Source organism: Ipomoea triloba, chromosome 12, assembly GCF_003576645.1.
Source record: "Ipomoea triloba cultivar NCNSP0323 chromosome 12, ASM357664v1".
Taxonomy (NCBI): domain Eukaryota; kingdom Viridiplantae; phylum Streptophyta; class Magnoliopsida; order Solanales; family Convolvulaceae; genus Ipomoea; species Ipomoea triloba.
The window spans coordinates 2413159-2439696 of NC_044927.1; the positions used below are offsets into that span (position 1 = coordinate 2413159).

At 36.0% G+C, this 26538-nt stretch overlaps 4 protein-coding genes and 1 long non-coding RNA gene across 5 annotated transcripts; 3 read left to right on the forward strand and 2 right to left on the reverse strand.

Moving 5' to 3' along the window:
- Positions 1 to 877: 877 nt before the first annotated feature.
- LOC115998911 (plant-specific TFIIB-related protein 1) lies at positions 878 to 3829 on the reverse strand. Its single transcript, XM_031238580.1, has 3 exons — positions 3177 to 3829; positions 2780 to 2938; positions 878 to 1813 (listed from the first exon to the last, which is right to left on the reverse strand). Exons 1-3 carry the CDS (start codon positions 3771 to 3773, stop codon positions 1040 to 1042), a joined length of 1530 nt encoding a protein of 509 aa, XP_031094440.1. The 5' UTR covers positions 3774 to 3829; the 3' UTR covers positions 878 to 1039.
- A 1601-nt stretch (positions 3830 to 5430) lies between these two features.
- Positions 5431 to 7975, forward strand: LOC115997887. Its single transcript, XM_031237308.1, has 3 exons — positions 5431 to 5880; positions 5995 to 6210; positions 7594 to 7975. Exons 1-3 carry the CDS (start codon positions 5614 to 5616, stop codon positions 7651 to 7653), a joined length of 543 nt encoding a protein of 180 aa, XP_031093168.1. The 5' UTR covers positions 5431 to 5613; the 3' UTR covers positions 7654 to 7975.
- Positions 7976 to 8579: 604 nt separating this feature from the next.
- On the reverse strand, positions 8580 to 10721 carry LOC115997886. Its single transcript, XM_031237307.1, has 3 exons — positions 10308 to 10721; positions 9346 to 9684; positions 8580 to 9100 (listed from the first exon to the last, which is right to left on the reverse strand). Exons 1-3 carry the CDS (start codon positions 10593 to 10595, stop codon positions 8618 to 8620), a joined length of 1110 nt encoding a protein of 369 aa, XP_031093167.1. The 5' UTR covers positions 10596 to 10721; the 3' UTR covers positions 8580 to 8617.
- Positions 10722 to 14450: 3729 nt separating this feature from the next.
- Positions 14451 to 14969, forward strand: LOC115998472. The gene is made up of 2 exons (XR_004093898.1): positions 14451 to 14484; positions 14683 to 14969. It is a non-coding gene; the product is annotated as an uncharacterized LOC115998472 (long non-coding RNA).
- Positions 14970 to 19056: 4087 nt separating this feature from the next.
- On the forward strand, positions 19057 to 22530 carry LOC115999097 (zinc finger protein GAI-ASSOCIATED FACTOR 1-like). Its single transcript, XM_031238859.1, has 4 exons — positions 19057 to 19815; positions 19904 to 20300; positions 20381 to 20622; positions 21350 to 22530. Exons 1-4 carry the CDS (start codon positions 19695 to 19697, stop codon positions 22132 to 22134), a joined length of 1545 nt encoding a protein of 514 aa, XP_031094719.1. The 5' UTR covers positions 19057 to 19694; the 3' UTR covers positions 22135 to 22530.
- Positions 22531 to 26538: the final 4008 nt, after the last annotated feature.

The following is a 26538-nucleotide window of genomic DNA, read 5'->3' on the forward strand; positions in this document are numbered from 1 at the left end:
ACAATCTATAATGCTTTGAAAATTGTATTGGGTGTTTTCTCCATTACACATAGTATGATCTTTCTTATTTTTTGCATGCATTTACTTTTAATTGTACCGGTGCAATCAACATCGAGGCTACTCAACATCTTAGATTTGTTCTTATATATTACAAGTTTGATAGCATAGATTTGATTATTTGAATCCTTAATAATAACCTATTTAGTATCCTAATTTTGGTTATAAATTGGAAAACAAAATAAATGCTCCAAAGTGTAAATTTGTAGTCAAAACAAAAGAGTTTAGTCACAACATCATTTTCAAGTTTTTTATATTGAAGATTTGAAGTGCAAAGAATTTAGGATGTGTTTGGAAAGCAGGAAAATGTTTTCTGGAAAATGAGTCATTTTTCGGAAAATGAGTTCATTTTCGGTGTTTGGATGTACTCTGGAAAATTGTTTGTGTGTGTTTGGTTCATTTTCCGAAAAATGAGTGGAAAATGAGTAGAAATGTATAATTATATTTTTATTATTTTATTTAAAATATAAAAATATATAAACTAATAATATTTATTAGAAATAATTTTTTTTTTACAAAAAAAAGTCTTGCACGAAGCCATTTTCCGTTTCCGGAAAATGACTTCCGGATTTTTTGTCCGGAAGTCATTTTCCGGAAAAATGGGCTCATTTTCCATGGTCAACGGAAAATGTTTTCCGTTGACCACATTTTCCGGACGTTGCCAAACACCAAAAGCTCGGAAAATGATTTCCGGAAATCATTTTCCGGATTACCAAACACACCCTTAATGGCATTTTTGAGTCTTCCTATCTTCCAGCAGCACTTCATCAAAGCACAGCTAACTAATGCTAAGGAACCATTTCATGATAGGAACAGGAGGAAGCTAGAATCTGCTTACCCATGTTAGATGGCATAGCATGGAAACTAAACAATGTAAGATTAAGACACAAAAGGAGTTTCTTAACAGGTTAGTACACAATTTCCTACACTGTCGCATGAACACAACAATGGAATCAACTGTACACTTTCAAGGATTACCACATTAATTGCCTTTGTCGTTTTCGTCTTGCTTAATTGCTCCTTTATCTGTAATGTTATGCTTTGGTGGCTGCAAGAATTGAGACGAGGGGGGAAACCTTGATGAAGCCGGCGACTGAAATGGCCAAGACACTGGAACTGCACCAGAAGAGAAGTATGGTCTTGCGCTACTGGAAGTGACCCTTGTGTTTGTCTCTACTTTAATATCCTCTGGAGTTTTGTGTTGTGAATCAATCTCCATTGCATGAGCCACATTTTGATTTTTCTCGGCAGCTGTCTTCCTCTCATTACTACTACCAAGTGGACCTTTTGGCAATGATGGTGGCCAAGACATTGTGTTTTGTGAGGCATGAATATTATCTTTTCGGTCAGTATCTGCCTGACTGGCCAGGTGGGATATAGTTATCCCATCCATTGGTTTGGTCATCTTAGCTTCACCCGGCTTGTCCCTCTCAGAAGAAGTTGCTTCAACAATGTCAGCTCTTGAGTTCGAAGTGCGGCCTGATGCAATAGTAGCTGTCGGGAAAGCTTTCTCGGGAGGGACAGCTGGATTATAATTTGATGGTAGCAGATCATCCCAGTTTTCCAAGAGTTCCTTGTACACTTTCCGAAGAGTGACCTCGGTGAGTCCTGTTACCTTACAGATTTCAGCCTGAGTCTTCCGTTTGTCTTCCAGTTGGCAAGCCAAGTATATTGCCGCAGCAGATATGCTAATCGGGTTTCTGCGAGTGCAGAAGCATTTATTCATCACCACCTCACCAATGTGAGTTGCCAGCTCCTGTAACATTTGTGAGGCGCAAATTACCAATGAATCCAGTAAATAGAAGTTTCCAATCCAAACTGTTATTGCATTTTCCCTAGTAGATTTAATAGTGCACCAAATATATGATATGCTTTTATAACAATCACATACAACACAGATGTAAGATTTTTTTGGTGATCAATTTGTGCAGACCTAAGCTACTTCACAGGCATCCCAAGGACTCAAGGACTCTTAGAAAATGTTAAGATGATTTAAGTGTTGGGTTGTTTAGAATTACCCTAAGCTGGTAGGGAATAAAAAGCTTAGTCTTTCTACTTGGAATGCCACTCCCCTAAGAAAGAATCATTCTATTCCCTAGGTAAATCCTAGATAAGGCAGAACAACCACTGTCATCCTTTCCTTGGTGTGGACCTTATCATAAACATACTAAGGCCAAAGTATAACACGAGTAAGTATGTAAACCTTATGAAGAGCTGAAGAGGTTTGTGCTTTTATGGCAAGATACATCTTGAGTATTGTGGCAAAGAAGGAAACTTTATGGGCTCAGCAGATCCACCATGCTTATCTTTTAAGAAAAGTATGTCTTTGGATTCTGCCCATTCTCGACGGTTGTTCTTGCAAAGGAGGAAACTGGTGAATATTGATATTGGGGGTTGCAGAAAATGTCGTTCTCTGGGTGGACCATTGGCACTATTGGCTATGGGATCTCAGCACCTTAATTTTTTTCAGACGGGATAAGTTTAAGTAATTTGCTATTTATATTATATAACCAGTCCTATTATTTCTAATGGAGGTTGCGTATTGCAGGGTAAACTAGAGATGTTGCTCAATTAATCCAAGTCACACCTCTCGAGTGTATAGCACTCTTTAAACTAATAATAGAGAACCTAAACTTACCCAAAAAAAGCAGGAAAGCAAAAACATGTGTTTCCTAGTCCTAGTCTATATTTGGCATCAAACATAAAAAAGATGGAGAAATACCTGAGCAGATTTATTCAGCTGGAGAAGTGTACAAAATCTCGGCATATGAACTGATATAGAATTACTATTAATCGGTTGACTTAACTGCAGAGCTTCTCCAAGGATCTTGATATACTTCCCAATTTCCTTTTGAGGTAAATTGGCAGCAAGTGATATTTCCTGATATCAAACACAGCACATCACAATGTTAAGATGCAGTTCTACACATTGCTACTATCATCTGGAATTGCTATATGGAGAAAAAAAAAAAGACAACAAACCATAAATGTTATGATCCAGGACCTTAATTGAATACATTTCATGATAAATTAGGAAAACAAAAACTATTAATTGCAATAAATTTAGATATCTGTAGATATGAGTCATATGATTGCGATTCTGGGAGCAGATGATGTACCTGGAGAGTTCTAGGCTCTTGAGCTTCCCTGATAGCTTGAACAAGAGCAGCAGTGGCGAGGGCTTCAACGCTGCGATTCCTCAAGCACGTGGCGGAAGAGCAGTCCCGGAAGAGCTGAAACGCGTGGTCGGAAATATCGTATTCGAGCCCTAGAATTGAAGCGACGTCGATAATCTGCAAATAAGCCCTAAGATTGTCCACCACGACGGAGGGGCTAGACGGATTGGAAGACGAGGACGTGGTTTCGAGCACGCGCTCTAGCTCGGCGAGATGGCCGGCGAAAGAGAGGGAGGATTGGGCGAACAGCGGGTAGTGTTCGAGTGACCAAGTGGAGAAGGCGGTGATGAAGCCAGTGGGCTCGAACGGGTCCTCGTCGTCGCCGTCGTTGGCGGAGGCGGCGGAGGATACGGGGAGGGTGGGGAGGTCGGAGGTGACGAGGCAGAGAGGAGAGTCGTGGGCGCGTAGGTGGAATATGTGGTGGGGGTGTGTGTGACGCTCCTCCACCACACGGCCGCAGGAGCCGCACTCTGTGATTGAGCGGCCGGTGGATGTGGCGGCGCACCGCCCCTGTGTCGCCGCGCAATACGGGCACCGCATTTCGGTTCGGGTTTGGGCTGGACCCAATTAATCTTAGCTGTCCGAACCCACATTTATAACTTTGCTCTTCTGTTCCCGGATATTTTCACTTCGATTCCAAATGTCCGGATTCTTAATTTCTTATAACTCAATTAAAATTAACTGAAGTTATTTATAATTTATTTTTTCATAATATATAAAATTTGTATATGTTGAGATTATATTCAAAATACTATTAAAAGAGTTACACAATCCAATATATATATATATATATATATATATATATATATATATATATATATATATTAGTTATAAGGAAAAAAAGATTGTTGGAAAAAAATAAAAATAAAAATAAAAAATATATACAAAATACTATTCATTCAGGATTATATATTAAACAAATAACGTGAAAAGAGACTCATGTTTTAATTGTGAGACTAAATGTAGGAATGACAATGGGATTGGGCGGGGACGGGGAATATACTCCACGCCCTCAGTAGGGAATTAAAAATAGTCATCATTTTTGTTCGCGCGGAAAATTATGCCCCATCTCCTATTAACTCATTGTCAAAGTCTTAATTTTTAAAATTAAAATAATCAAGTATAAATACACACACACACATGTATGAGAAAATGGTCAAATAAGTCCTTAAACTTTACTCAAGTAGGTTCCTAAACTTTTTAAAAGTACAATTACACATTTTAGCATGATATATTGATGCAATGAAGTCAAAAAAAAATCGATAAATGACCTGCTATTACAAATCATTTCGATTTTCGGTGGCTATATACTAGAAAAGGCAACCAACTGGCCGCCTTCCCCACTTGTCGACTTCTCTGAATGAGAATGCAAATAGTTCGATTACATTTGGGTTGAGCAATTTATAGGTACTAAATGAAAATACAGAATTTGATTACATTTTGTTTTATGACTAGCCAACTCAATCAGTAAAAACAAAGTGAAAATTTTATAGAGAATTTGAAAATTTGGGAGCTATTATTGCTTTTAGAGAAAAATATTAATGTCAATTACTAAACTTTTTTCAATGTATTTATACAATTCAAACTACAAATTAAGGACTAGACTAAATATAGAAAATAAATCCCTGAAAGTAAAAACATTAATTACAAATTGATCTTTTAAAACATAAAGAAAACCATCTCTAAAATAAGAAGAAAAATGATGTCCTAAAAGTGATTCAAGATCTCATAGCTATACTTTGCATAAATGAGATAACGTATCTCTCAAATTTCATATTGTATTCATAGAATGAATTCAAATATTAGACAACTTGTATTCAACCAATCAATTACCATGTTAAGAAAACTCAAGAGATCAAATTAAAAAGTGGAAAACAACATTATTCTTAACAAAGATACGGATAATCAAAAATAAAAAAATACAACATTTTCTTAGTCAAATCAAATAGTATAGAAAATTAATACAAATAACAAATTTTGTTTTTTTTTTTACTTTCAAATAAAAAAAAACCAAAAAAACCAAAAAAAAAAAAAGGAAATCCAGCTCATTAGTAGTTGACCCAACCCATTAAAGAAATTCCATTTGCTTTGTTGGTTTGGTGGGCTTTCAATTTGACTTGGACTGAGCCCACCGACACGGTTTCTGTAAGAGCCGGTGGCCCGCAAAACATAATCCCATATTTTATTTGTAAATTTCGATTCTCTCTCTCTAGATCGCCTTTTTCATCCACATCTGGGACTGAAGAACACACGGAAATATATCATTCACATCCAGCTCGATCGACAATGGATAGAAGAATCAAATAATCCGGAGAATATAATTCGATTCTCGCTCTTCGGCTTGTTCTCGAATTTATTGGATTTTGGAACAATCAGGGAAATGAAGGATGATGACGCGCTGCCGATATCAACTCCGACGTCGTTTTCGGCATCATCCGCCACTACTACCGGCCATTCGAGGAAGGAGAGTTCCCAGTCGGTTCTCTTCGGCCGAGGCCGGTACAAGTTCTGGGCGTTGGCAGCTATTCTACTGCTCGCCTTCTGGTCCATGTTCACCGGCACTGTCACTCTCCGGTGGTCCGCCGGAAACCTCAACCGTTTCTCCGACGACTTCGATATTCCGCTGCACGAAGATCTCGACGTCCTCGTGAGTATCCCGCCTTAACCTTCCACACTTCTAGTATGCTCATTTCTTCTGAATTATTGAAGTGAGTGTATTGATGTCGGCGGCGAAACCGTTAAAATATCTTTAATTTGGCAGGAAATGGAGGAGAGAGAGAAGATGGTGAAGCATATGTGGGATGTGTACACTAACAGCCGTCGGATCAGATTGCCTAAGTTCTGGCAGCAGGCCTTCGAGGCGGCCTACGAGGACTTAACCAGTGATGAGCCTGAGGTGCGAGAGGCTGCCATTTCCGAGATCGCTAAAATGTCTATTCGCTCCATCCATTTTGAGAGCCCACCCGTTCACACGTTGGTTAGTTTCCTCCCTTTCACTTCAGTTCATTGGTTTTATCAATTGTCTACAATCAAATTCATTAGTCAATGCACTATCGAGCATTATTGCAATTGAAGTACTATATAGTTGGAGAACTATATAGTACATCTTCAATGTACTGCAGACATAAAGGTGTTGTAATTTACTGCATTTATGTTATAAGACAACCAATAATTATTAGTAGGAGAATGATATTCTGCATATTCCGTGCACATTACTGTTTGAGAAGTTTATGGAAGATTTAAGCTGCTACATTCATCATTTGTTGAGATATGAAAGTTTGCGGTGTTGTTGCTGAAGTGTTAAAGGGTTCAATGCTCATCTCAGCGGCATAGATTGTTGACATGACTTTTATTTTGTAAAATGTTATTTGCGAGTTTTAAAATGAATTTATAGCTAAAAAGTAAGTTGGTAGTAAAAACTTAATTAGAAATTTGATGAGTTAATGCAACTATCCAGTTACGGAGAAGAGTTTGTTTTTGCTTTCATGTCTTTTTCCTGGATTCCTATTTATGTAATTTAGTAATAAATAGCAAGAAGCGATGCACTCTTATCATGACGTAATACTATAAATGTAGTAGATGTTCTTTCTGTGTAGTGTTGGTGGGGGGAACCCATAGCTTTTGCTTGTGATGTGACCTTGTTTGTTACCTGCAAGCACTGTGATACTTATAGCCTTTACATAGGGTCCTTGTCCACTGTTTGCTAAGTAGGGCAGTGACTATACTTCTCTCTATTATGTTGTCTGCCTTGCTGCTGAACCTATTGTTTCCAAGATATTTCATGTCAACGTTACATATGACAATCACACTCTTAGAACCCCTTATCCTATTCACTCTTGCCATATACTTACTAATTTTGCACTTCAGCTGGACTATCAATTCTTATGCCTAACATAACACTAATGTAAATAGTTAAATGATGAAATTCTGCTTAGTTCTATTTAATGGCTCACTATCAGCTCATTTGAATGAAGTATTGAATGCCCTTTCCTTTCTGTAATTCTCTAGTACTAGTGCAGTTGGACTCTGCACTGAGAATTCTCTTTTGGTAATATTTATATTGCACGAATGTTTGGAAGTTTCTCTGTTTTAGTTGTTTGTTTATGGCATGCCCTGTCTGACAATGTGTATTATATCCTAATTCCGAGATTGATTAAAAAAAAAAAGGCATTCCGTGTGGCTGTGGGATGAATAAAAATGGTTGTGAAGGGACATTTAGGATTAAATACAGATCTGCAAAAAATGAAATATACAGCTCACTTGATATATTTTGTCCATGCCCTGTTGATCTTTCCCATCACTTGTAAGGATAGTCAGTAACTGAAAATTTGCAACTTTTTTTGCATGTATTTCATTTTAGGCAATTCGGGAGTTGTCTAAAGCAAACAGAGTTCAAGAAAATGATCTGAGCAAGGAGTAAATTATGACTTGAAGAATGCTTATGGATCCTAAGAGTCTGCTAGGTTGCCGATGTTTCACACGGGATCTACTGTCTGATGAGGTAGTTCTGGGGGGAAACTATACTCCTGTTCCTCACTTTTGCAAGAGGGGCAAAAACAATGTATTTATTTAGGTTCTCATTCCTAATTATTATTATAATTTTTTTTTCCAGTTTCTTTTATTTTCCCGCTTGGGTGAAGAGTGAAACAGCATTTTGATTAAATTAATTCAATACATAGAAAATTTTGTGTTACAATTGGATAACTTCCCCTCTAAGTAGTCAATCAAATCTTTATTGAACATCTTGATTGCTATTAATGTTAATACCTTGCTAGTGCTGTCTCTACACTATGCATGCTAAAATGATTGAAGAACAAAGAAAATAATAATACCATTTCATCACAACTAAAACACTTGTCATTCTGAGTGTTTGGTGTTGTGGTTTTGTTTCTTTCTTCACATTCAAGATTCATAACATTTTGTAGGTTGTTTCTTTTTTCTTATTGAAGATTCGGACATCCTATATTGGGTACCCTAACCCCACCTTGTGACTCTAGTCGGATCGGTTCGAACCAAGGAGATCGATCAATTAGTCATTTCTGGGAGATCAATTGGTCATTTCTGCTGGCCTGCTGGGGTCGAACTTATAAATTTTTTGGTTATTTAAGTCAAAAGTTTGACAACTTAGGTAGGGTTGTACTTGTTCTTGAGGATATTTGCTGCATATATATGTATGTGTGTTACTCCTATGGCTGTTATGTATTGTGTTTAGTCAATTGAAAGTAAAACTGGGCACATTGAACAAAACAAAAGAAACAAAATTAAACTCTATAAATGTGTAATGTTTAAAGAATTGAATGAAAAGGAAAACAAAAATTACTGTCTGTCTATTAGATGTGATGGGAGTTGAGTATATACAAAAATTGTTGATCCCCATCAATGAATCAATCTTTGCTAAAGTCTGTTGGTGGCATGAAGAACTCTTGATTCAAACCATCAACATTAAAGTCAACCTCTTCAATTTTCCAGGTTTCTTGGAGCTCCCTCTTGTGGTTTGCCGATTGCTCTCCATATCTGAAAACCGTGACAGAAGTCCTCCCACCGTGGGCGATATTAACACCATCCACATACTTGTACTCTTCGATCACAGATTCATTGCTGGTTTCCCAGAACACTCCGTCGTCGTCTCTGGCGGATTTCACAGTCAGAAGCCTGGAATCTTCGAACTTCACCAAAAGCCCTGATCTCTGGCTGAAGTATCCCCAGATGGTGTGGTGGATTGTTTCGTAGTTTTGGGCACTCTGTGCTTCCAGAGCAGACTGTGGGGTGTCCAGCTTCAGGATGAAGCAGTCTTCGTCGTTTATGATCTTCTCCCCTATGCACACTGCGTCTATGAACAGGTTGGCTATGGATCTCGGATCAAGCCCCTGTTACATTGCATTCAATTGAAGCTAGAATGAAAATTCAGTCACTATCTGAAAATGTGCACCGAGTAAATCGCGACCTTAATTGTCGAATCAGCCTAGGTTATTTATAGCTGAACAGTTCAAGCCAAGAAGGTTGTTAGGTGGAGTCCAGTAAGAACAAGTACAACACTATGTGGCTAAGGAATTGTTGGACGGGGCTCTGGAAAATGTGATGACGGTCTATAATGGAGATGAGAAATACCTACCTGCAAGAATCTACGGAGGGGTCTGGGAGAGCCCTTACTGATGGGTCTCTGTTGATTTGAGGATTGCCTCCATACAGTCTTGCCATTGCTCCCAGAGATGACCTTGCAGCCTGAGATGAGCAACTCAAGGCACCAGAGATCAGGATTCTTCTGCCAAAGCACGAACCCGCCCCTCTCCTCGTTCGTCCTCGCCTTCACGTTTTGGTCGCCCTGATGAAAATCGGATGTCCCAATCTTTATGTGCCCTATAATGCACATGCTTTTCACTGCGTTTATCGCCGCCTGTCCTCCCGTGGCCGCTATGTATTGTGTTAGTATGTACTTCGCCGTCGACGCTTCCTGTCCGCCCCAAATTTACCACAATGTATATATAAATAAGTAAATATGGGGGCCAAGTTCGGCCATGTTTTAAAGTGCGGTCGATGTCATCACACCATTAGGTATGCAGAAAAGCACCAATAGTGTTAAGAAACGCACAAATGAACCAAAAAACACACACCAAAAAATGCATCATACTCATCACACCTAATGGTCATTTTTCGAACACTGTGTAGTGCATTTTCGAACACTGTGTAGTGCTTTTATACCACCTTAATGATGCATTTTGTGGTAATGTGTACTTAATAATGCTTTTTTTTTTGTGCTTTTCCTAATGCTATTGGTTCTTTCTTGCCTAATTAATGATGCAGCCGCGGCAACACGTTAAGACATGAGCATACATGTATGATCACCATATCTCATCACACCTAATGGTGTTTTCTCGAACACTGTGTAATGTGTTCGAACACTGTGTGACACTTTTATGCATACCTAATAGTTCATTTTGTGATGATGCGTACTTAATAGTGCTTTTTTTTGTGCATCTTTTTATTGTGCTTTTCTTGTTATTTCTTGAGTATTTAATGATACAGGTGCATCGATAGCGCGTTAAGACATGACCATTAAGGTATGAATGAACTTACAATGGAGGTATGTTTGACAGGGCGGTTAACGGAGGGGTCCAAGTGAACTTGGACGGGGATCAAGGGAGATCCGACGGTGTAGAGGAGGAAGCTCATCTCATTGTACCGGGCGACGATGACCGGCGACGACCACTTGTCGGAAGTCTGAGCCTTCATCCACGTCGACAAGGTTTGCCACCGGACGGCGACGTTGTTGCCCATGCTCGCAAACATCTCGTCCGGAATCGGCACCTCCAGGATCGTCTCCAGCCCATCTTCCCTGTCGAAATTCGGACACAATTTCCTCATCTTCCCTCCTGTATCATAATCTCACAAACACAGATTATTATTAGATTAAGAAAAAACCAAAAAAGGATCCTCCTACACGTCGTGTTTTTAAGGTCTGGGGTTCGGAGTATTTGAGGTGGTCGGGACATCCGACAAAAATGGATGACACGAGATGGGCATGGCTGCTGTTCAAGAATGACACTTAAGCTATTTCGTAGTTGCAGGAGAAAGCTTAGTGGTAGTAGGCCAAGGTAAGGTTCCCCTTTGTTTTAGCCATCTTAATGGCACCATTTTAGATATGTAGTTACTGTTTTAAACTGTCATAAACAAATAAATCTAAATCTAAAGATATTACTATGTCATAAGTCATAACGAATACAAAATGTTCTACATGATTGTGATTTTTTTTTTTGAAAACATACATGATTGTAATTGTGTTAAGTAGTATTTGAAAATAGCGTTTGTCATACAAAATACTGACTAATGGACAATCAAACTCTTGCCATTGTATAGATCAAAATTTTGTAATTTATACTAAAACTTAATTTTGGTTAAGATCAACCCAACCTAATTTAGAATTTTTTTTTTAACTAAAAAATCGAAGTCAATATTTGAGTATGCATTGTGTGATAAACTTTGCTTATTTCTAATAACTCGCAAATTACATAGAAGATTAGCTAGCACTAAGAATAATACAAAATCACTCCATTACAATTAACTAACACAATTATTAAATATTTTTTGTCAAATGTTAGTAAAAATTATGGATATTAAAATTTTTGACTATAATTATAATCATAAAAATTTTAATTTTTTAAATTAATAAGCACATTTTTTTTAATAATACATAAAAAAAAGGTTAGATATATTCTCAAATGAAGAAATTCATAAACTTTCAAATTAAGAAGTCTCCAACAAACCATTAACTAATCAAACACGTAATGTCAAACTGTATCGTTTTTTGATTTGGCACATACTGCCACTATAAACATGATATACGAGTTATCATAGTTGAATATTTGATCTTATAATTGTATTAACAATTCACTTATTAACTATTTGAAACCGGAACTTAGTATTGCTCTTTTCTTCCTTCCTTTTAAAAAAAATAAAAAATTTAAAGAATATTTTGCATTATTTTCCATTTCTATTACTCTATTAGAATATTCAACATAAATTAAATTTATGGGGAATAAAAAAATGGTATAGGATCCAAATTCACACTATCATTTAATATAATACTTATTAATTAGGTAAATTATATATTTTGGTAAGTAATGTAATCAAGTCACATACAATTAGGTAATGATTTAGTGATTAATTTTTAACTAATGAAATATTTAACGTTGTAATGACAATTTGGTTCAACAAAATTACAGTACAATATTTTTAATATAATGTACAACTAGATAAGAAAAAAAAACTACGAACATAGATAATGATATAATAACATACATGAGTTAATTACCGATTTGGTCCCTTGACTATTGGGATTTCACCACTTTGATCCTCAACAATTTTTCTTGCCTAATTAAGTCATTGACTTTGAAAAAATTAACCAATTTGGTCCTCCGTTTATTTTTACCATTTGATATCCGTTAAATCGAGACCAAATTGGTAATTTCACTATAGTCAAGGGACCATTTCAGTCAAAATTAATTACCGAAATGGTCTTTTGACTGTTGGGATTTCACCAATTTGGTCTTGATTTAATGGTTGTTTAACACTAAAATAAACGGAGGACCAAATTGGTTAATTTTTTCAAAGTCGAGGACTTAATTGGGTAAGAAAAATTGTCGATAACCAAAGTGGTGAAATCTCAATAGTCGAGGGACCAAATCGGTAATTAACTCTAACATACATTGATTCTAAGCTAGTTATTCAATTATATATATTATAAAATAATTAATTAAACCTAAAATATAACATTTCTCCGAACAAGTTAATATTATATTTTCAAAACTCAAACCAAATTTATAATCTAATCATACAATTTCACAAATTTACATAAGGTAATGTTATTGTTAATTTCACATTTTGTGAACCAAATGGGAATTCACGATTCGGGTCTGATCCGGAAACACAGCTTTTGGGTTAAAAAGTCACCCGATTTTAAAAAATATCCTCTCGAACTCGATCCGAATATATTCTCTATATATACCACCAGTTTCGTCACTGACATTTCCTTTTCCGGAGAGAGGAACACAGCAAATTTGAAGACCCTAGAGTTGACGGTTAGAGTCGACCTGATAAGAGTGCTAAGGTACATATTTCATGTTCTCGAATTTGTTTCTTCATAAACTTTACAGGGCGAATTGTCAGATTGGTTGTAGAGAATTTCCATTTTCCTTGGATTAATGGATTTTATGAAGTTGTTATCAGATTGGTTTACGGAATTGCAATTTTTTCTCAGGTTTTTTGAATGAATTATGAAATTTATACTAACATTCTTTCGGAATGATTGAACTACAGATCCACAAAGAGATGAACTGGATTCAGCGGAAAATCTATCTATACAATGTTACTTTTGGTCTCTACATGCTCGATTGGTGGGAGCGATGTCTCTTCAGTATCCTCCATGGTCACCGATGTTTCTTTTCTTTTCTCTCTAGCTCAATTATCAGCTAAGTAGATCTGGTGCTCTCGTAAGCCCTGCAGGATAGATTATGTTTACTCGGTAATAGATTATGTTGATTATGTTAATTGGATACTAGATTGCTGGATTTGGAATTCTTAACTTATTTTAGATATTCTGGTGGTTGTGCTGCTGTGGTTTGTTTGTACAAGGTGTTTCGATCTGCTTCAGAGTTCTGTGAAAGGTATTGTTCCTTCTGCCCCAAATAAAATTAGGCAGTTTATTAATTACGAATGTTGATATATGCTGTTAACATTTGGAATGTTATTGATTAGAAACATTCATATTTCATAGTGTGATGATCAGGAGCATTTAAGCTCTTTGTAGCAAAAGAGAAATTGATGATTATTAAGAAAGTGCCCCTTCTGAATTAACTTGAGATGTGCTGTGTCATGAAGGAAGAATGATGACATGGATGCTTTGAGTGTAATATGTGAGTAATTTGAGGGAACTTGAGTGCTTGGCAATGGTTATTTTGATCATGAGTTGCCTGGCTAATGCTCCATAATATGACTGATCAAATTCTGGAAGATTCTTTGTTAGTTGGTAATTTGAGGATGCTTCTAAACAGGACCTTATGTCGGATAAAGGTGTATACTTATAGTTGTTTTTTTAATTCAAATGAAATAAATGTTAGACAATTTTTGACTTTTTGAGAGGCTGATGAGGGCAAAGGGATGTGATGTCTGTGCACTAACAGAAAGAAGAAGCTAACTGATGTCTTTCTTTATTTTCTTTACATATTTAAACTAGCTCATATATATTTGGTAAAACAAAATACCACATTCCTGTTTTTATTCTTCAGTGTATACTTTTTAAGTGCTTTCCATACCCTTTTTGCCATCGGCTTGTTCTTCAAGTTGTAACTGCAAGACATGAAATCCAACCCCAATTGGCCATATCACTCATTATAGTTATATCTTTTTGTGTTACATCATACTTATTATATCTCTATATAAGCAAACAAGTAATGATTTCACATGGAAAGATAAAAATAAAATTTTAAATTCAGAAATAGGATTGATGCTTAGTGGTCAATGCCTGCAATGACTGACATTTCCCTTGTTAGGATAAGACCCCTTTGTTTACTATTTATTTGGCAATTTTAGATACTTCATCAACTTTTCCTTTATTCAGTAAATGCATCGTGTGAGTCTTTCAGATCACCAGATGATTAATATAGCCACTTTCTTAAATGGCAGGATATATGGCGATGAGATCATAAAACTATGCTTCTTGAAAAAGGATCACGTCATTATGCAGAGATGCGATAATGTAAAGTTATATTTATTTCTCATAATATATATACACACACACACATACTCATGAATCTACTGTCAAGCTTCTTTGTGTTGGCATTGTTACATTAATACAATTTGTAGCTGAGTAACCACATCTAAATTATTTGGTTCTGGTTGAGGTTACCTTTTTATGTATTTACTCATGTTCCATTTTATGTTTTGGTAATTGCAGGCATATATTGTGAAAGCTCATCATGAACCCCAGAACAGAAGCTCCAGTCTTGATTGTAACTAGAAAACATATATGCCTGACTTGTAAGCTGATGGTTTTTTTTCCTTCCTCTTTTTATCTGTCTTCTACAATCTAGAACAGTATTTGGAAACCTTTTGAGTGATTATTTGTTCTGATCATACAGCTTCATAACAGTTCATAATGCTGGCAAACCAGATTATGATATTTCTTCTAATGTTGGATTTGTTTGCTATGGGCAAATAGAAATTTGGATGACATGGTTGTAAGTAGGTGGTCAAATGTCTCAAAATGCTTCCCATCTTAAAATTCACATGTGTTTTCTATGATGCCTTATTTGGTCGGGTACTAGATTGAAAATATATAGGTTACTCTCTCTCAAAAAAAAAAAAAGATTGAAAATATATAGGTGAAATTGACAAAAAATAAATAACATAAGTGCTAAATTTATATTTTAGGCATTATTATTCATCTTCTGTTCAAACACGCAATGAGAGACAGGCTGTATACTGAGGCGGCTGCTCCGACAGGAAAGAAATCCAAAAAAACGATTTTGTTTACATAAGTGAAAGTGGGTGGTGAAGTGGTTACCCGATTTTGTTCTGCCGTATAGTTCAAGAGGTCCTCTAATTAAAGTTTAGTCTTATTTGTCAATTGCCATGTAATATGATGTAGCTTTGTTATCATTCTAAATGGATTAATTAATTTTTTGAGCTAAAAAAGATTGAGCAAGTATATCTAAAACATGTATAGTCGACCACTGAGCAGTAGGAAGATGAGTCGACCATTGAGTGGTGAGAAGGTCGTTCAACCTCCAACTGGGGTGAATTAATAGCGGTTTAATATATAGTCTAGCGAAACAAGAAAGGACATCAACATAGTTGCTTGGCAAGGGCATGCACAATAGGTCGTTTTTTGCAGAGTTTTATGACACATGAAAGAAAGGGAGTTGGATCTTCCCGTCCGTACAAAGACCCAAGTTTTTTCATAACGGTGGGTCTCACCAAATTAGTGGAGGCAAGTTCCTTCTTGTGTGAGGTGCACAACAGGTGCAAGGTTGGGCGCGTAAATACAATTTTAATTTTTTCTTTCAAGCCCTTTTTAATTTCCTTATATTTCTCTCTCTCCTCTCTCATATTTGGCAATCTAACGAGTCACTTGGATGAAACAAAAAATGACCTTTATTTGACTATGTGACAGTGTGACACAAGAAAACAGAAAACTTCGTATCAACAATGTTAATATGAAACTGCTCCATAATTATCAACTCCTGTTTCTTAGGGTCATAAACATAGGTGATAATATCATACAAATCGTGGAAAAAATAATACAATCTTTAAAGGTGCCCTGTTTATATGTTAAGCAATGACTAATTGTATTTATTAAGAAAGCTAAGTCAAAGTATGACTAGTCAAAGGTAATCCGCAACCCAGTAATGGGGTGGATTATAAATTTTTTAATCTCTTTTTTATGTCCTAAAATTGTTGACCGTTATGCAATTTAGATACTTATTTTCAATTTCAATTAATGTGATCTTCTTCTTCGAATACAACTAACTCTATTAGATTGTAATATATGTTCAAACATACTTTCTCAACATATTGAAGCACAAGGAGTCAATATCGCCTTTACTGAGGCTCAAACTCATGACCTCCCATATGGGAGAGCCACTACTCTATCATATGAGCCCAAGGTGCTTGGCAATTAATGTGATCTTCAATTTTTATTTTTATTTTTTTGTAAATTTAGTCCTTTAAAATGTGAAATAGTTAGTTTATTTCATCAATTGTTGCCGTATATAAATTTTCATTAACTTTTTTTGAGAGGCTAAATTGACTAATTTACACCTGGAGGGGATTAACACTATAAAACAAATGAGGATTATACTGATTGAAATTGAAAACGTAAGATCAAATTTCGTAATGAATAATAATAGAAGCACCGAATTGTAATTTTTTAAAAATTAAATGAAACTCGTATTGAAAGACTTCAAAAATTTTGTAAGCCTTTCAATTTTAAATGTACTTGTTGTCGTGTCTCACATTGTTAAGGTTGAATTTTTAAAAATAATTAAACACATTTATTATTATTTGAAAGTGATTAAGTGAGCTGACATTGCACAGATTCAAAGTAAATTGAACTGAATTTTAATTTTGATAATTTAACATGTAAATTTATTTTGAAAGTGACATATATAACTTAATTGAATATTAAACATACACTTAATACTATAACTCCATAATATTATTGATAAAATCAAATATTTATTACCACGGTTAAAAACTCTTTTATATAGAGATTGACTCACAAATGCTATTTTATAAGGTTTACATAACATTATTCTCTTCAAACTATAGCTGTACACACTAATTAAAATTCTAATTAAAATTGTAATATTCTACCTTAAGACAGACCAATTCTTTGATGAGAGACGCAAGAGAAAACTCACATGGAAGCAAGAGATCCTGATTCGCCATTCCTAAAAGGAACATTTGAAAAAAATAAAAATAAAAAAAAGCTTTTAATCCTTTTGAGTTATGAGCCTCTTTATTTGAATGGGAAGTCAATAACACTATCTTGTTACATGCACATCTACACAAAGTTGGAAATGAAAGGGGAGATAGAGACAGTGACAGTGACGAAGAGAGAGAGAGAAAGTAAAGTGGGAAGACTAAAACTATAATGCAACAAAAAAGTACACAAGATTACAAAAGATTAAGGATTACAAATTTATGGTAAATTCCCAAAAATTATTGTATTTAAATAATTACAAGTTTAATTATTATCAGTACTTTTTTATCAGATTGGTTGTACATCATTTTTGTAATTCAATTTACATTTTCTTTGTTGTTTGCTAAATTTATTATATGTATACTGTTAAATAATAGTCGTGGATTTTATTTTATTTTAAAAAATAATTGCAAAGTTAAAAGTTAAATCCATTTATTTACACCATATTAAATACAAGTCATTTCACCATCCTGTCATCCCAGTACAGCAAATTGCCAAATTTCATGCTAGGCCCCCTCTTTTTCGGGGAAAAAAAAAGAGGAAGAAAAAGAAAAAGCTTGTGGAGCAAGGTGAGCATACCTATTTGGTAGGTGGTGGATTGTTTTAGGGTTAGGACGAGGGGGACTTTGGTTCTAATCTCTTCTTCTTTTTTCATTATTTTTAAAATTTAAAATTTAAAATTTTATTTTATAATCCAACTTTTATAGTTTCATCATATTATATCCCGGTGGTTCATAAATTTAATCAATTCAATCTTGATAGTCAATATAAAAATGAACTGAAAACTTCAACACACAAGGAGCCAAATTCAACCCGAGACCCAAGATGCTTGATGTGGTAAACACACAGGTTCCTATGAATACGTACAAGTACGAAGGTCGGATTGCGCGAGGATCATTCCTTAGCCTGTTTGTTGGTTTAAGTTTTTAAGCCTGATAAATGGAAGGGAGATCAAGCAATCCCAAGCTTAATTATATCATTTATATGTGGTGCCAAAAATGCTTCCTTTTTGTTATAAATGCGATATTTATAGGGGGAGGAAGGGGACACATACGAAGAGTTTGGCATGGCTAACACGTATTGCATATGTATCGGAGGAAAATTGTGAATGGTGTCTTGACAGTCACGTGTGCCAAGATTCTTGAACACCCACTAGAGAGAGGGTGCACTGAGGTGTCTAAGTCACGTTCGGAATACTCACCCCGACCTGATATGGTCGGTACCGATCCCAAACAAGCAAAGTGCCTCTACAGTTTCTAACCGTCTCGATAGTGGATCATGTTCAGCAAAGATCGGGGTCGATTTTCCTTTGCGGTATGATCGGACACCGAACAAGTGTATGCTAGGTACAAGAAGGAATACTCAGAGAATATTTTCTATCAATACTTATAATAGGGTTTTAAATCCCTAACATACTGCTGAAAGTAAATTTTAAATGTAACTTCTAAATAACTTAATCATTGAGGATCGTTGACCTCACTTTTAACCATTATAGAATAATTGATTCTAAATATTTCGTCCCTTTACCTAACTAACTACAACCACTTCCAATTAATCCTCACAAAATATTCCCATAAAAAAACAAGGGTTTAGGTTAAATTCATTATATTATATTTTCCAAAGTTATTATTGTTAGGGATCTATAGTTCTATACATAGCAGTTAGCACTATAGCAGTACCAGGTTGATAAAAATATCGGAGGAGTTTAAGGCCAGTAAACTACCGGCACGTGTCACGCCGTGATTGGCAATAGCATCAAACGAAAGTGGTTTGACTTTCTTAACTCGTAAAGCACATGTATGACAGCTCCGGAAACTGCCGATTTCGGAAACCTCTGCCCGACCGGTGAGAGCTTTCATCTTTAATTACCCTTTAATTACCTCTTAATTTTTTGATTATGTCGGAATTTTTTTTTCTTAAAAAGTAGAGTGAACTAGCACCCAAATCAAAGAACTTTACTAGCCTAGCTTGCTGTCCCTCACTTCTCTCTCTAGTTTCTAATCTCTCTCTCTAGATTTTGAAAAACTTCGCCTGAAAATCAAGAACTGGTCCTGGTCCGGGGTTTCGGCGACTGAGAAGTTGTTCTATTGAAGCGGTAGAGATAACTGGACTTTGGGTGCCTTGGAATTTTAGCTGAATCTCACTTTTGCTAGAAACCCATTTGGGTAAAGCTGGAAAGTTTCGGACTTTTTTTATTTTCCGATGGTGTTAAGCTGAGCTGAACTGCCGGAGAATGTTTTCCGGCGACGGGTAATTTTGTTCTCCATAGCTGATTACGAGACAGGGTTTTGGTAAGTAGCTTGGTTTAGTATCTGGGTTGCGGTCAGAACGTGATCGGAGCTGGTTGTGAGCGCAGAAAGGTAGCTGCAATCGGAACCCTAGCCGGAAAGTTCATATCTTCAAATCTTCAACTTTCGTCAGCGATATGCGTATGATTTTCCCCTTTTAGCCGCCACAAAGAACCACAAAACTATTCTATAGATATGCGGACTGACGCCGATAAGAACGACACCCCCGGCTCCGGCGAAGCCAGCGTTTCTTCCTCCGAGAACCAAGCCGCGCCGCCGCCGAGCAAGAAAAAACGAAATCTCCCCGGAATGCCAGGTAACAAAAAAAAAATTCTTAATTTAAGCAAAAAACGCGGAAAAATGAAAAAGTATTTTTTTTTTTTTTGTGATTTTCGATCTTTCAGATCCTGATGCGGAGGTTATTGCGTTATCGCCTAAGACTCTATTAGCTACGAACAGATTTGTGTGCGAAATCTGCAACAAAGGGTTTCAGAGAGACCAGAATTTGCAGCTTCACAGAAGGGGTCACAATCTGCCGTGGAAGCTAAGGCAAAGGTCGAGCAAAGAGGTGAAGAAACGAGTTTATGTGTGCCCGGAGCCGACATGCGTTCATCACGATCCTTCAAGAGCTCTGGGCGATCTCACCGGAATCAAGAAACATTTCTGCCGGAAACACGGCGAGAAGAAATGGAAATGCGAAAAGTGCTCCAAGAAGTATGCGGTTCAGTCTGATTTGAAGGCCCATTCCAAAATCTGTGGCACCAAAGAGTATAGATGTGATTGTGGGACTCTTTTCTCAAGGTTATAAGTTCGACTCAGAGTCACAAAATGGGATTTATCCAATAATTCTTTGGTATAATGGTTTTCTTGTTGATTTGCAGGCGTGATAGCTTCATTACACATAGGGCTTTTTGTGATGTATTAGCAGAGGAGAGTGCTAAAGCACAGGAAGAAGTTGTGGTGGCTCCAAGTTGTGAGGAGGAGCCTAAGGCTGCATCACCGCCACCGCCGCCACAGTCGCCACCGGCCCAACAACCTTCACCGCCACCACCACCGCCGCCACCACCGGTTGTTCCTCCGGCCACCACCATCATATCCTCTGTTCCAACTGTCAAAACTCCAGGTAGTTTCTGAGTTAAACATTGGAGTTTTGCTGTCTAAGTTTTGTAATTTTCCCCATTTTTATTAGGTAATTGTTCATATGGATATTGATCTTGAAGTTTATGACCCATATGTTGAGCATATAATATATAAACATAAATAGGCAATCCAACTACCAGCTTAGACTTTTAGTTGAGATGGAACAGATGCTTCAATTCCATACACAGTATATGCTATACATCCAATATCCCATCCATATAGGTTTCATATAGGCCTGCACGGATAGCTAAGTTAGTTCTTCAATGGCATGTGATGGCAAGGACGCAGGATCGAGCACTACGACTGGTCCTCCTACCTAATAAACCACTGAGTCACCACAAATCCTGTCGAGCTGGAATGTGGGGGCTCGGGGCGAATTTTGCCAGTTGCTAATTCTTGTTCTTTGGTGTTCACTTGTTAGACAAACTGATTAGGGGAGTAATCAAGAATTAAATGTAAGAAATAGGGTTTAAGTAAAGAGAGGACAGATCTGTGTGACAAATTTAAAGTGGAAACTCAATGGATGAAGCCTTTTGGTAAAGCAACAAGTTTTAGATCTTATTGAGCAAAGATAGGTGGAAGTGGAAAAGAGGGTCTATCACTGATTCTCCTTTACAGCATATAAAGTTCTTTAATGAGAAAAGATTAACTCTCTTTGCTTCTTTATTTAAGCAGCTGTTTCTTTTCTGTAATCCTCGCTAATTATGCAGAGTTACCGGGGAATACGAATGCAAATCCAAATCCAAATCCAAATTCAAGTGGATCGATGCCTAAACAAGTAGTAGAAGAAACGACTGTGATAACGAGCTTAACTGGGAGCTGTAGCAGTAGTAGCAGCTCGAGCAGTAAAGTGAGTGGCAGTGTATTCGCGAGCTTGTTTGCTTCATCAACTGCCCCGGGGAGTTTGCAACCTCAAACGTCGGGATTTACTGACTTATTTCGACCCATGGCTACTGAAAGGGTGCCCGAAATAGGCCCCCCTTTGTCTACAGAACCGATATCTCTCTGCCTTGCCATGAGCCACGGTTCTTCGATTTTTGGTCAAGAACGAAGGCAGTATGCTCCCGCGCCCCAACCAGCTATGTCTGCAACAGCGTTGCTACAAAAGGCTGCTCAGATGGGTGCAGCCTCGTCAAATTCCTCGTTGTTGAGGGGCCTAGATATTATGTCCTCTACAACATCATCTTCTAACCCCGACCATGAGTTCAGAAGGAGGCAACTTATCGACACCGATGGTGCTTCGTTGGCAGCAGGCCTCGGGCTTGGACTTCCATGCGACGGGGGTTCTGGCCTAAAAGAACTAATGCTGGGAACCCCATCCGTTTTTGGTCCCAAGTATCCTACCCTCGACCTTCTCGGGTTAGGAATGGCGGTTAATGGCACCCCAACATCCGGTTTATCCGCTCTAATGACTTCGATTGGTGGAAACCTCGACATAGCAGGATCATTTGGGAGCAGCGATTTCACTGGCAAGGACACCGGGAGAAGCTCATAGTTTTGGTAAAGACGCCCTGCCCTCGGGTTGTGTACATTACCCATTTATAGCCATTGCCAGATCAGATCAACAATGATAGCCCTTTTAACATTGTTCAACTATCTCTAAGAAGAGACAAAATCTTTGCTGTTTTAATCTCCAAGAAGCAAAGGGTCTCTCATAAATGAAGCTGCAATTTGGCTGTAATGTACTAATCAATAAAAAAAAACAAACTATATATGAGTGAAATTTTTGTGGGAAATGTTCACCATTTTGGTTTTGGATGCCACTGTAACTAGAAATGTTTTGTACCAGTAGAAATAGTCAAGAAGTGTCAATCTGAACAACTGTGTTTTTTACTATATATATATACATATCTGCACAACCAGACATTGCTGTCTTGTTGAGGACTTAAATTCAGTCCGTACTCGCATACTTTTCTTGTTTGTGTCTGCGGTCCTACCAGCTTCACATTTATTAAGGTTGCAGACTTTTGCAGAAGTGAGAAGAGTGGAGGAGAACTAGAGAAGAAGTTGCCTCATGTCTTCATTGAGCTTTATTCATCCCGTCTTCCCGAGTATAATTCAACTGATTGATTAATCTAAAAAGATAAGTAGTTTTATCTTTTATTTTGTTAGCGGTTGGAGGGTATGAAATTTGGAGACAATCGAGTCAAGTTGATAAGATAAATGATTTGGTAACCACAAGGTTCTAAGTATGTGGGAACGGTTTGTTAGCTTTCTTGATTAAATTTCTTAGTTTAAGCCTGTCAATTATGAACAACTTAAGTTGTTTTACCTTCTTGTGGTTCTTTGTTGCAAGAGTAACGATGTGAGTTTTACCCCGAGCGCACCTTTAATTTGGATAGGGACGAATTTTTTTTCGTAAATAGAAAAAAGGGTGCGGAGTTATGAGAACCCCAACTAAGTTAGGCATACAGTTGGATTAGTAATCATAAGGCTCCAAGCATGTAGAAACTGTCTATTAGTCTTCTTGATTGAGCCAGTCAACTATGACAAATTTAAGCTAGTTTATTTCCTTGTCCTTTACGGACTAAGGTAACAATACAAACTTTACCCATAGCGGACATTCAGATAACGAAGGTAAGTTTTTCGGTGCAAAGTTCAATTATATACAAGAAAGTATGAAAATCCTTGTTGTATGTACTGCAGTACTTTAGAGAATTTGTAGATTAGTTGAGACATATTTTACGATATTCTTTTTATTTTTTTTTATTTATTTTTATTTTTTATGGGGGTTTGTCTTGTGCAATTCACGTGCCATCCAACGATGCACCACGTTAGTCCAACACTGACGTTGGGGAAACAGAATAATTTAGTGTTAAGAGGTGCAATGATTAAGAAATGGTGGTTGTTGTGTGTGGAAAAGACATTAGTTTTCTTGGTTAATTGAATGTGAGAAGGGGGGCCATTGGCCATTGGGGGTGGGTTTCTTAGTCAAACTAATATCTTGTGGAGGCTATACTTATTACTTCTTCTTTAATTTTAACTAATATACTACTATTTGACTTTCACCAACTTGTAATGTACCTTTCTTGCTTTTATATATATATATATTAATTTTTCTCATTAATGCCTGTTATGTTTATTATTTATAAGTTAAATAATTTTTTTTTTTTTGGTTTATTTGCTTAAACATTGTTGGAGTAATTATCATCAACCCTCCTCTTCTCCACAAATCGGCTCGACAACCAACTTGCTGAGAGCTCATCAAAGCCAACACCAAACAAAAGTTCAAGACAAAAAGAGATGATTAACTGAATTGGTAACTCAGTCAAATCCGTTCAATATTTTCAAATGTTATGATGGTGTTTAGAATTGATATAATTGTGCTTATTGAATTTTGTGATGAGGCTATATCAAGGTGGATCATGGAGAGTATGGATGGCAATGATACCTGTAGTTATCTCATTTGTGATCATTTGAATGTTGTAACCGTAATACATATAGTATAAATACTATTTTTGTAATATGAGAAAGATGATATGATTTAAATATATTAATATTCTTAGCTTGGAAAGCTTAGAGCTACTCAAAACCATTCTTCTCTAATATTATTGTTTCATTGCATTCAATCTAGAAAACCCAGCATAAATCCAACCTATAGTTTCATGTTAATTAGGGACATAGGTTTCATATTATGATATTAACACGAACAACCATTTTCTTACGGAGTAATTATAATTTCTAAACATAAAAATTTTATATATTAACACTAAATTAAATTTACTAAAAAAAACACTAAATTAAATATTACAAATAATCAAATTATAAATAACTTGAGTCAAGCTTGATAATTGAACTTGACAAATAAAATGGTATGAAGTATACGTATGTGTATATATGCTTTTTTTTTTTTTTTTGCATCTTGCATTATATATTTTTAAAAATTGTTATTTTTCAGGACTCGTATTATGTTTCTCATTATATATATATATATATATATAGTCATGGTCATGGTCAGGTTCTCTTGTGGACCGCGGATAGTGCTTTCCATGCGGTCATGCGATCACTCACTATTAGGTACATATAAATGCATTACAAAATGTTAAAAAACGCACCATTAGGTGTAGTGCGGTGTGGTGCATTGGTTCATTTTATTGTGGTGCATTTTTGAACATTGTGTTGTACATTTTTACATACCTAATGGTGAATCCGCACTTGCCACACGGAAAGAACTGTCCGCATTTGAATCAACATATATATATATATATAGTCTGTTATGCCTAATTATTACGGAGTAACTATTAAAAATGTACAGTATATTTTTAGTATTTCAACCATGGCATTGCAATAAGACTCTTGTTACATTGTTAAGAAAAAATACTAAAATATTCCGTATTATTAACTAAAATGGATAGGGTTTCATTCATATATACAGTGATGCCCAATCCACGACACAATAACTTGTGTAGGCCCCCTGCTTCAGACTGCCCACCAATTGGGCCCCATCTTTGCAGTCTGCTTAACAAAGGGCTGTACTCGAATATTTTCATAATAATGAACATATCCATGGCAGCTGTGTATTTATACCCATCATTTATAAGCCTCTTCTTATCTCCTTTTTCTTCATTAATATGAGGTTTGGTTCAAGAAAACGTGAGGTTATTGTCAGGAATGTGAAATTCTGAAACTTTGTTTTTAGTTTATAAATTTCATGAGAATTAAACTCTTCTTACATTCTTACGTTATGTGAGATTTTCGAGAATGTTACATTATCTCAAAATATCTTTTGAATTAAATACTCCTAATAGTATTTTGGATAGAATGGAAATCTATTCGGTATAAGTATGACATATTATTCTGTTGATCTATGTTCAAAATACACAATTTACATACTGAATGTTGACAACTAAATATTCACAAATTGAATAGTGAGCATTCGATATATAAATTGTGAATATTCAGGATGTAAATTGTTATGGATCTACCTTACAATGTGGATTCGAGTCCATGAAATAACTATTGATATAGGTATTGATGAGATACCATTTCTTTTAAATTTTCAAGTTTATACGAAAATTTTAATAATGGTACATTACATGAAAGTATTTCTTGAAATATTCATAGCATCTAGCAAGACCTTAGGCCCATCTAAAGCTAATGGAGTTATGCTACTATATATGCCATTGGGCCATTTTTCTCTTGTTCAGTTAAACAAAAAAAGGGAAAAATTAACAAAGATATGGATAGAAAAGGCAGACTATCCATACTATATATCTTGGATAAGGTCCATGGACACTTTAAACTCTTATATAGATTATGTACATATAGTTAATATAATATGTACTTAATTTGTTAACTGTATGTACATAATTTAGATCAAAGTTCATAATGCGCACATTGAATTCTGATTCATTATATAATTTGCGGGCAAAGTACAAATTAATTAACAAATAAAAATTTTAAAAAGGTTTGTTTCAACGATAATGCAAATTGCTAGTTTCTCTATCATCTAAACGGAGAAGTTAATCATGGCTTTTTCTTTCAATTGGATGAAGAAGTCATGTTGGCTTCTCCAGCTATGTCGATTTTTTTGCCTAACTTGTGAAAAAATTAACTGAATTTTTAATTCTTTGTCTAGATATGAACAAGAAGTGGTCGATGACTATACATTTTCTTTTAAAATTCATTTTGTAATTTATTTCTTTAATAAACATTGCCACATTAATCAATTTTATCAATTTCTATCTTGAGTTTATCTACTAATTAAATTAATTGCATCAGTTTAATAAGTTATTAGCTGAATTGTATCAATTTGACAAAATTTGAACATTTAATTACAACTTTTTATAATTTAGAAGATTAATTGTTTTTTCATAATTAAATAGTATTCCGTAAATAGTAAATAGAATAGGGTAGAATAGGAAAGATATTTGTAAATGTTAGGTTGTAGCTTTGTAAG

What these genes read in the sequence shown, in the direction of transcription:
- LOC115999097 (XM_031238859.1), top strand. Translation starts at nt 19,695, where the DNA reads ATGCGGACTGACGCCGATAAGAACGACACCCCCGGCTCCGGCGAAGCC. An exon ending in AAATCTCCCCGGAATGCCAG is followed by an intron (nt 19,816 to 19,903) that starts GTAACAAAAAAA and finishes TCGATCTTTCAG; the next exon opens with ATCCTGATGCGGAGGTTATT. An exon ending in TGTGGGACTCTTTTCTCAAG is followed by an intron (nt 20,301 to 20,380) that starts GTTATAAGTTCG and finishes GTTGATTTGCAG; the next exon opens with GCGTGATAGCTTCATTACAC.
- LOC115997886 (XM_031237307.1), bottom strand. Translation starts at nt 10,595, where the DNA reads ATGAGGAAATTGTGTCCGAATTTCGACAGGGAAGATGGGCTGGAGACG. An exon ending in CTGTCAAACATACCTCCATT is followed by an intron (nt 9,685 to 10,307) that starts GTAAGTTCATTC and finishes TGGGGCGGACAG; the next exon opens with GAAGCGTCGACGGCGAAGTA. An exon ending in CCCTCCGTAGATTCTTGCAG is followed by an intron (nt 9,101 to 9,345) that starts GTAGGTATTTCT and finishes GCAATGTAACAG; the next exon opens with GGGCTTGATCCGAGATCCAT.
- LOC115998911 (XM_031238580.1), bottom strand. Translation starts at nt 3,773, where the DNA reads ATGCGGTGCCCGTATTGCGCGGCGACACAGGGGCGGTGCGCCGCCACA. An exon ending in AAGAGCCTAGAACTCTCCAG is followed by an intron (nt 2,939 to 3,176) that starts GTACATCATCTG and finishes GTTTGATATCAG; the next exon opens with GAAATATCACTTGCTGCCAA. An exon ending in AGCTGAATAAATCTGCTCAG is followed by an intron (nt 1,814 to 2,779) that starts GTATTTCTCCAT and finishes CAAATGTTACAG; the next exon opens with GAGCTGGCAACTCACATTGG.
- LOC115997887 (XM_031237308.1), top strand. Translation starts at nt 5,614, where the DNA reads ATGAAGGATGATGACGCGCTGCCGATATCAACTCCGACGTCGTTTTCG. An exon ending in ACGAAGATCTCGACGTCCTC is followed by an intron (nt 5,881 to 5,994) that starts GTGAGTATCCCG and finishes TTAATTTGGCAG; the next exon opens with GAAATGGAGGAGAGAGAGAA. An exon ending in GCCCACCCGTTCACACGTTG is followed by an intron (nt 6,211 to 7,593) that starts GTTAGTTTCCTC and finishes ATTTCATTTTAG; the next exon opens with GCAATTCGGGAGTTGTCTAA.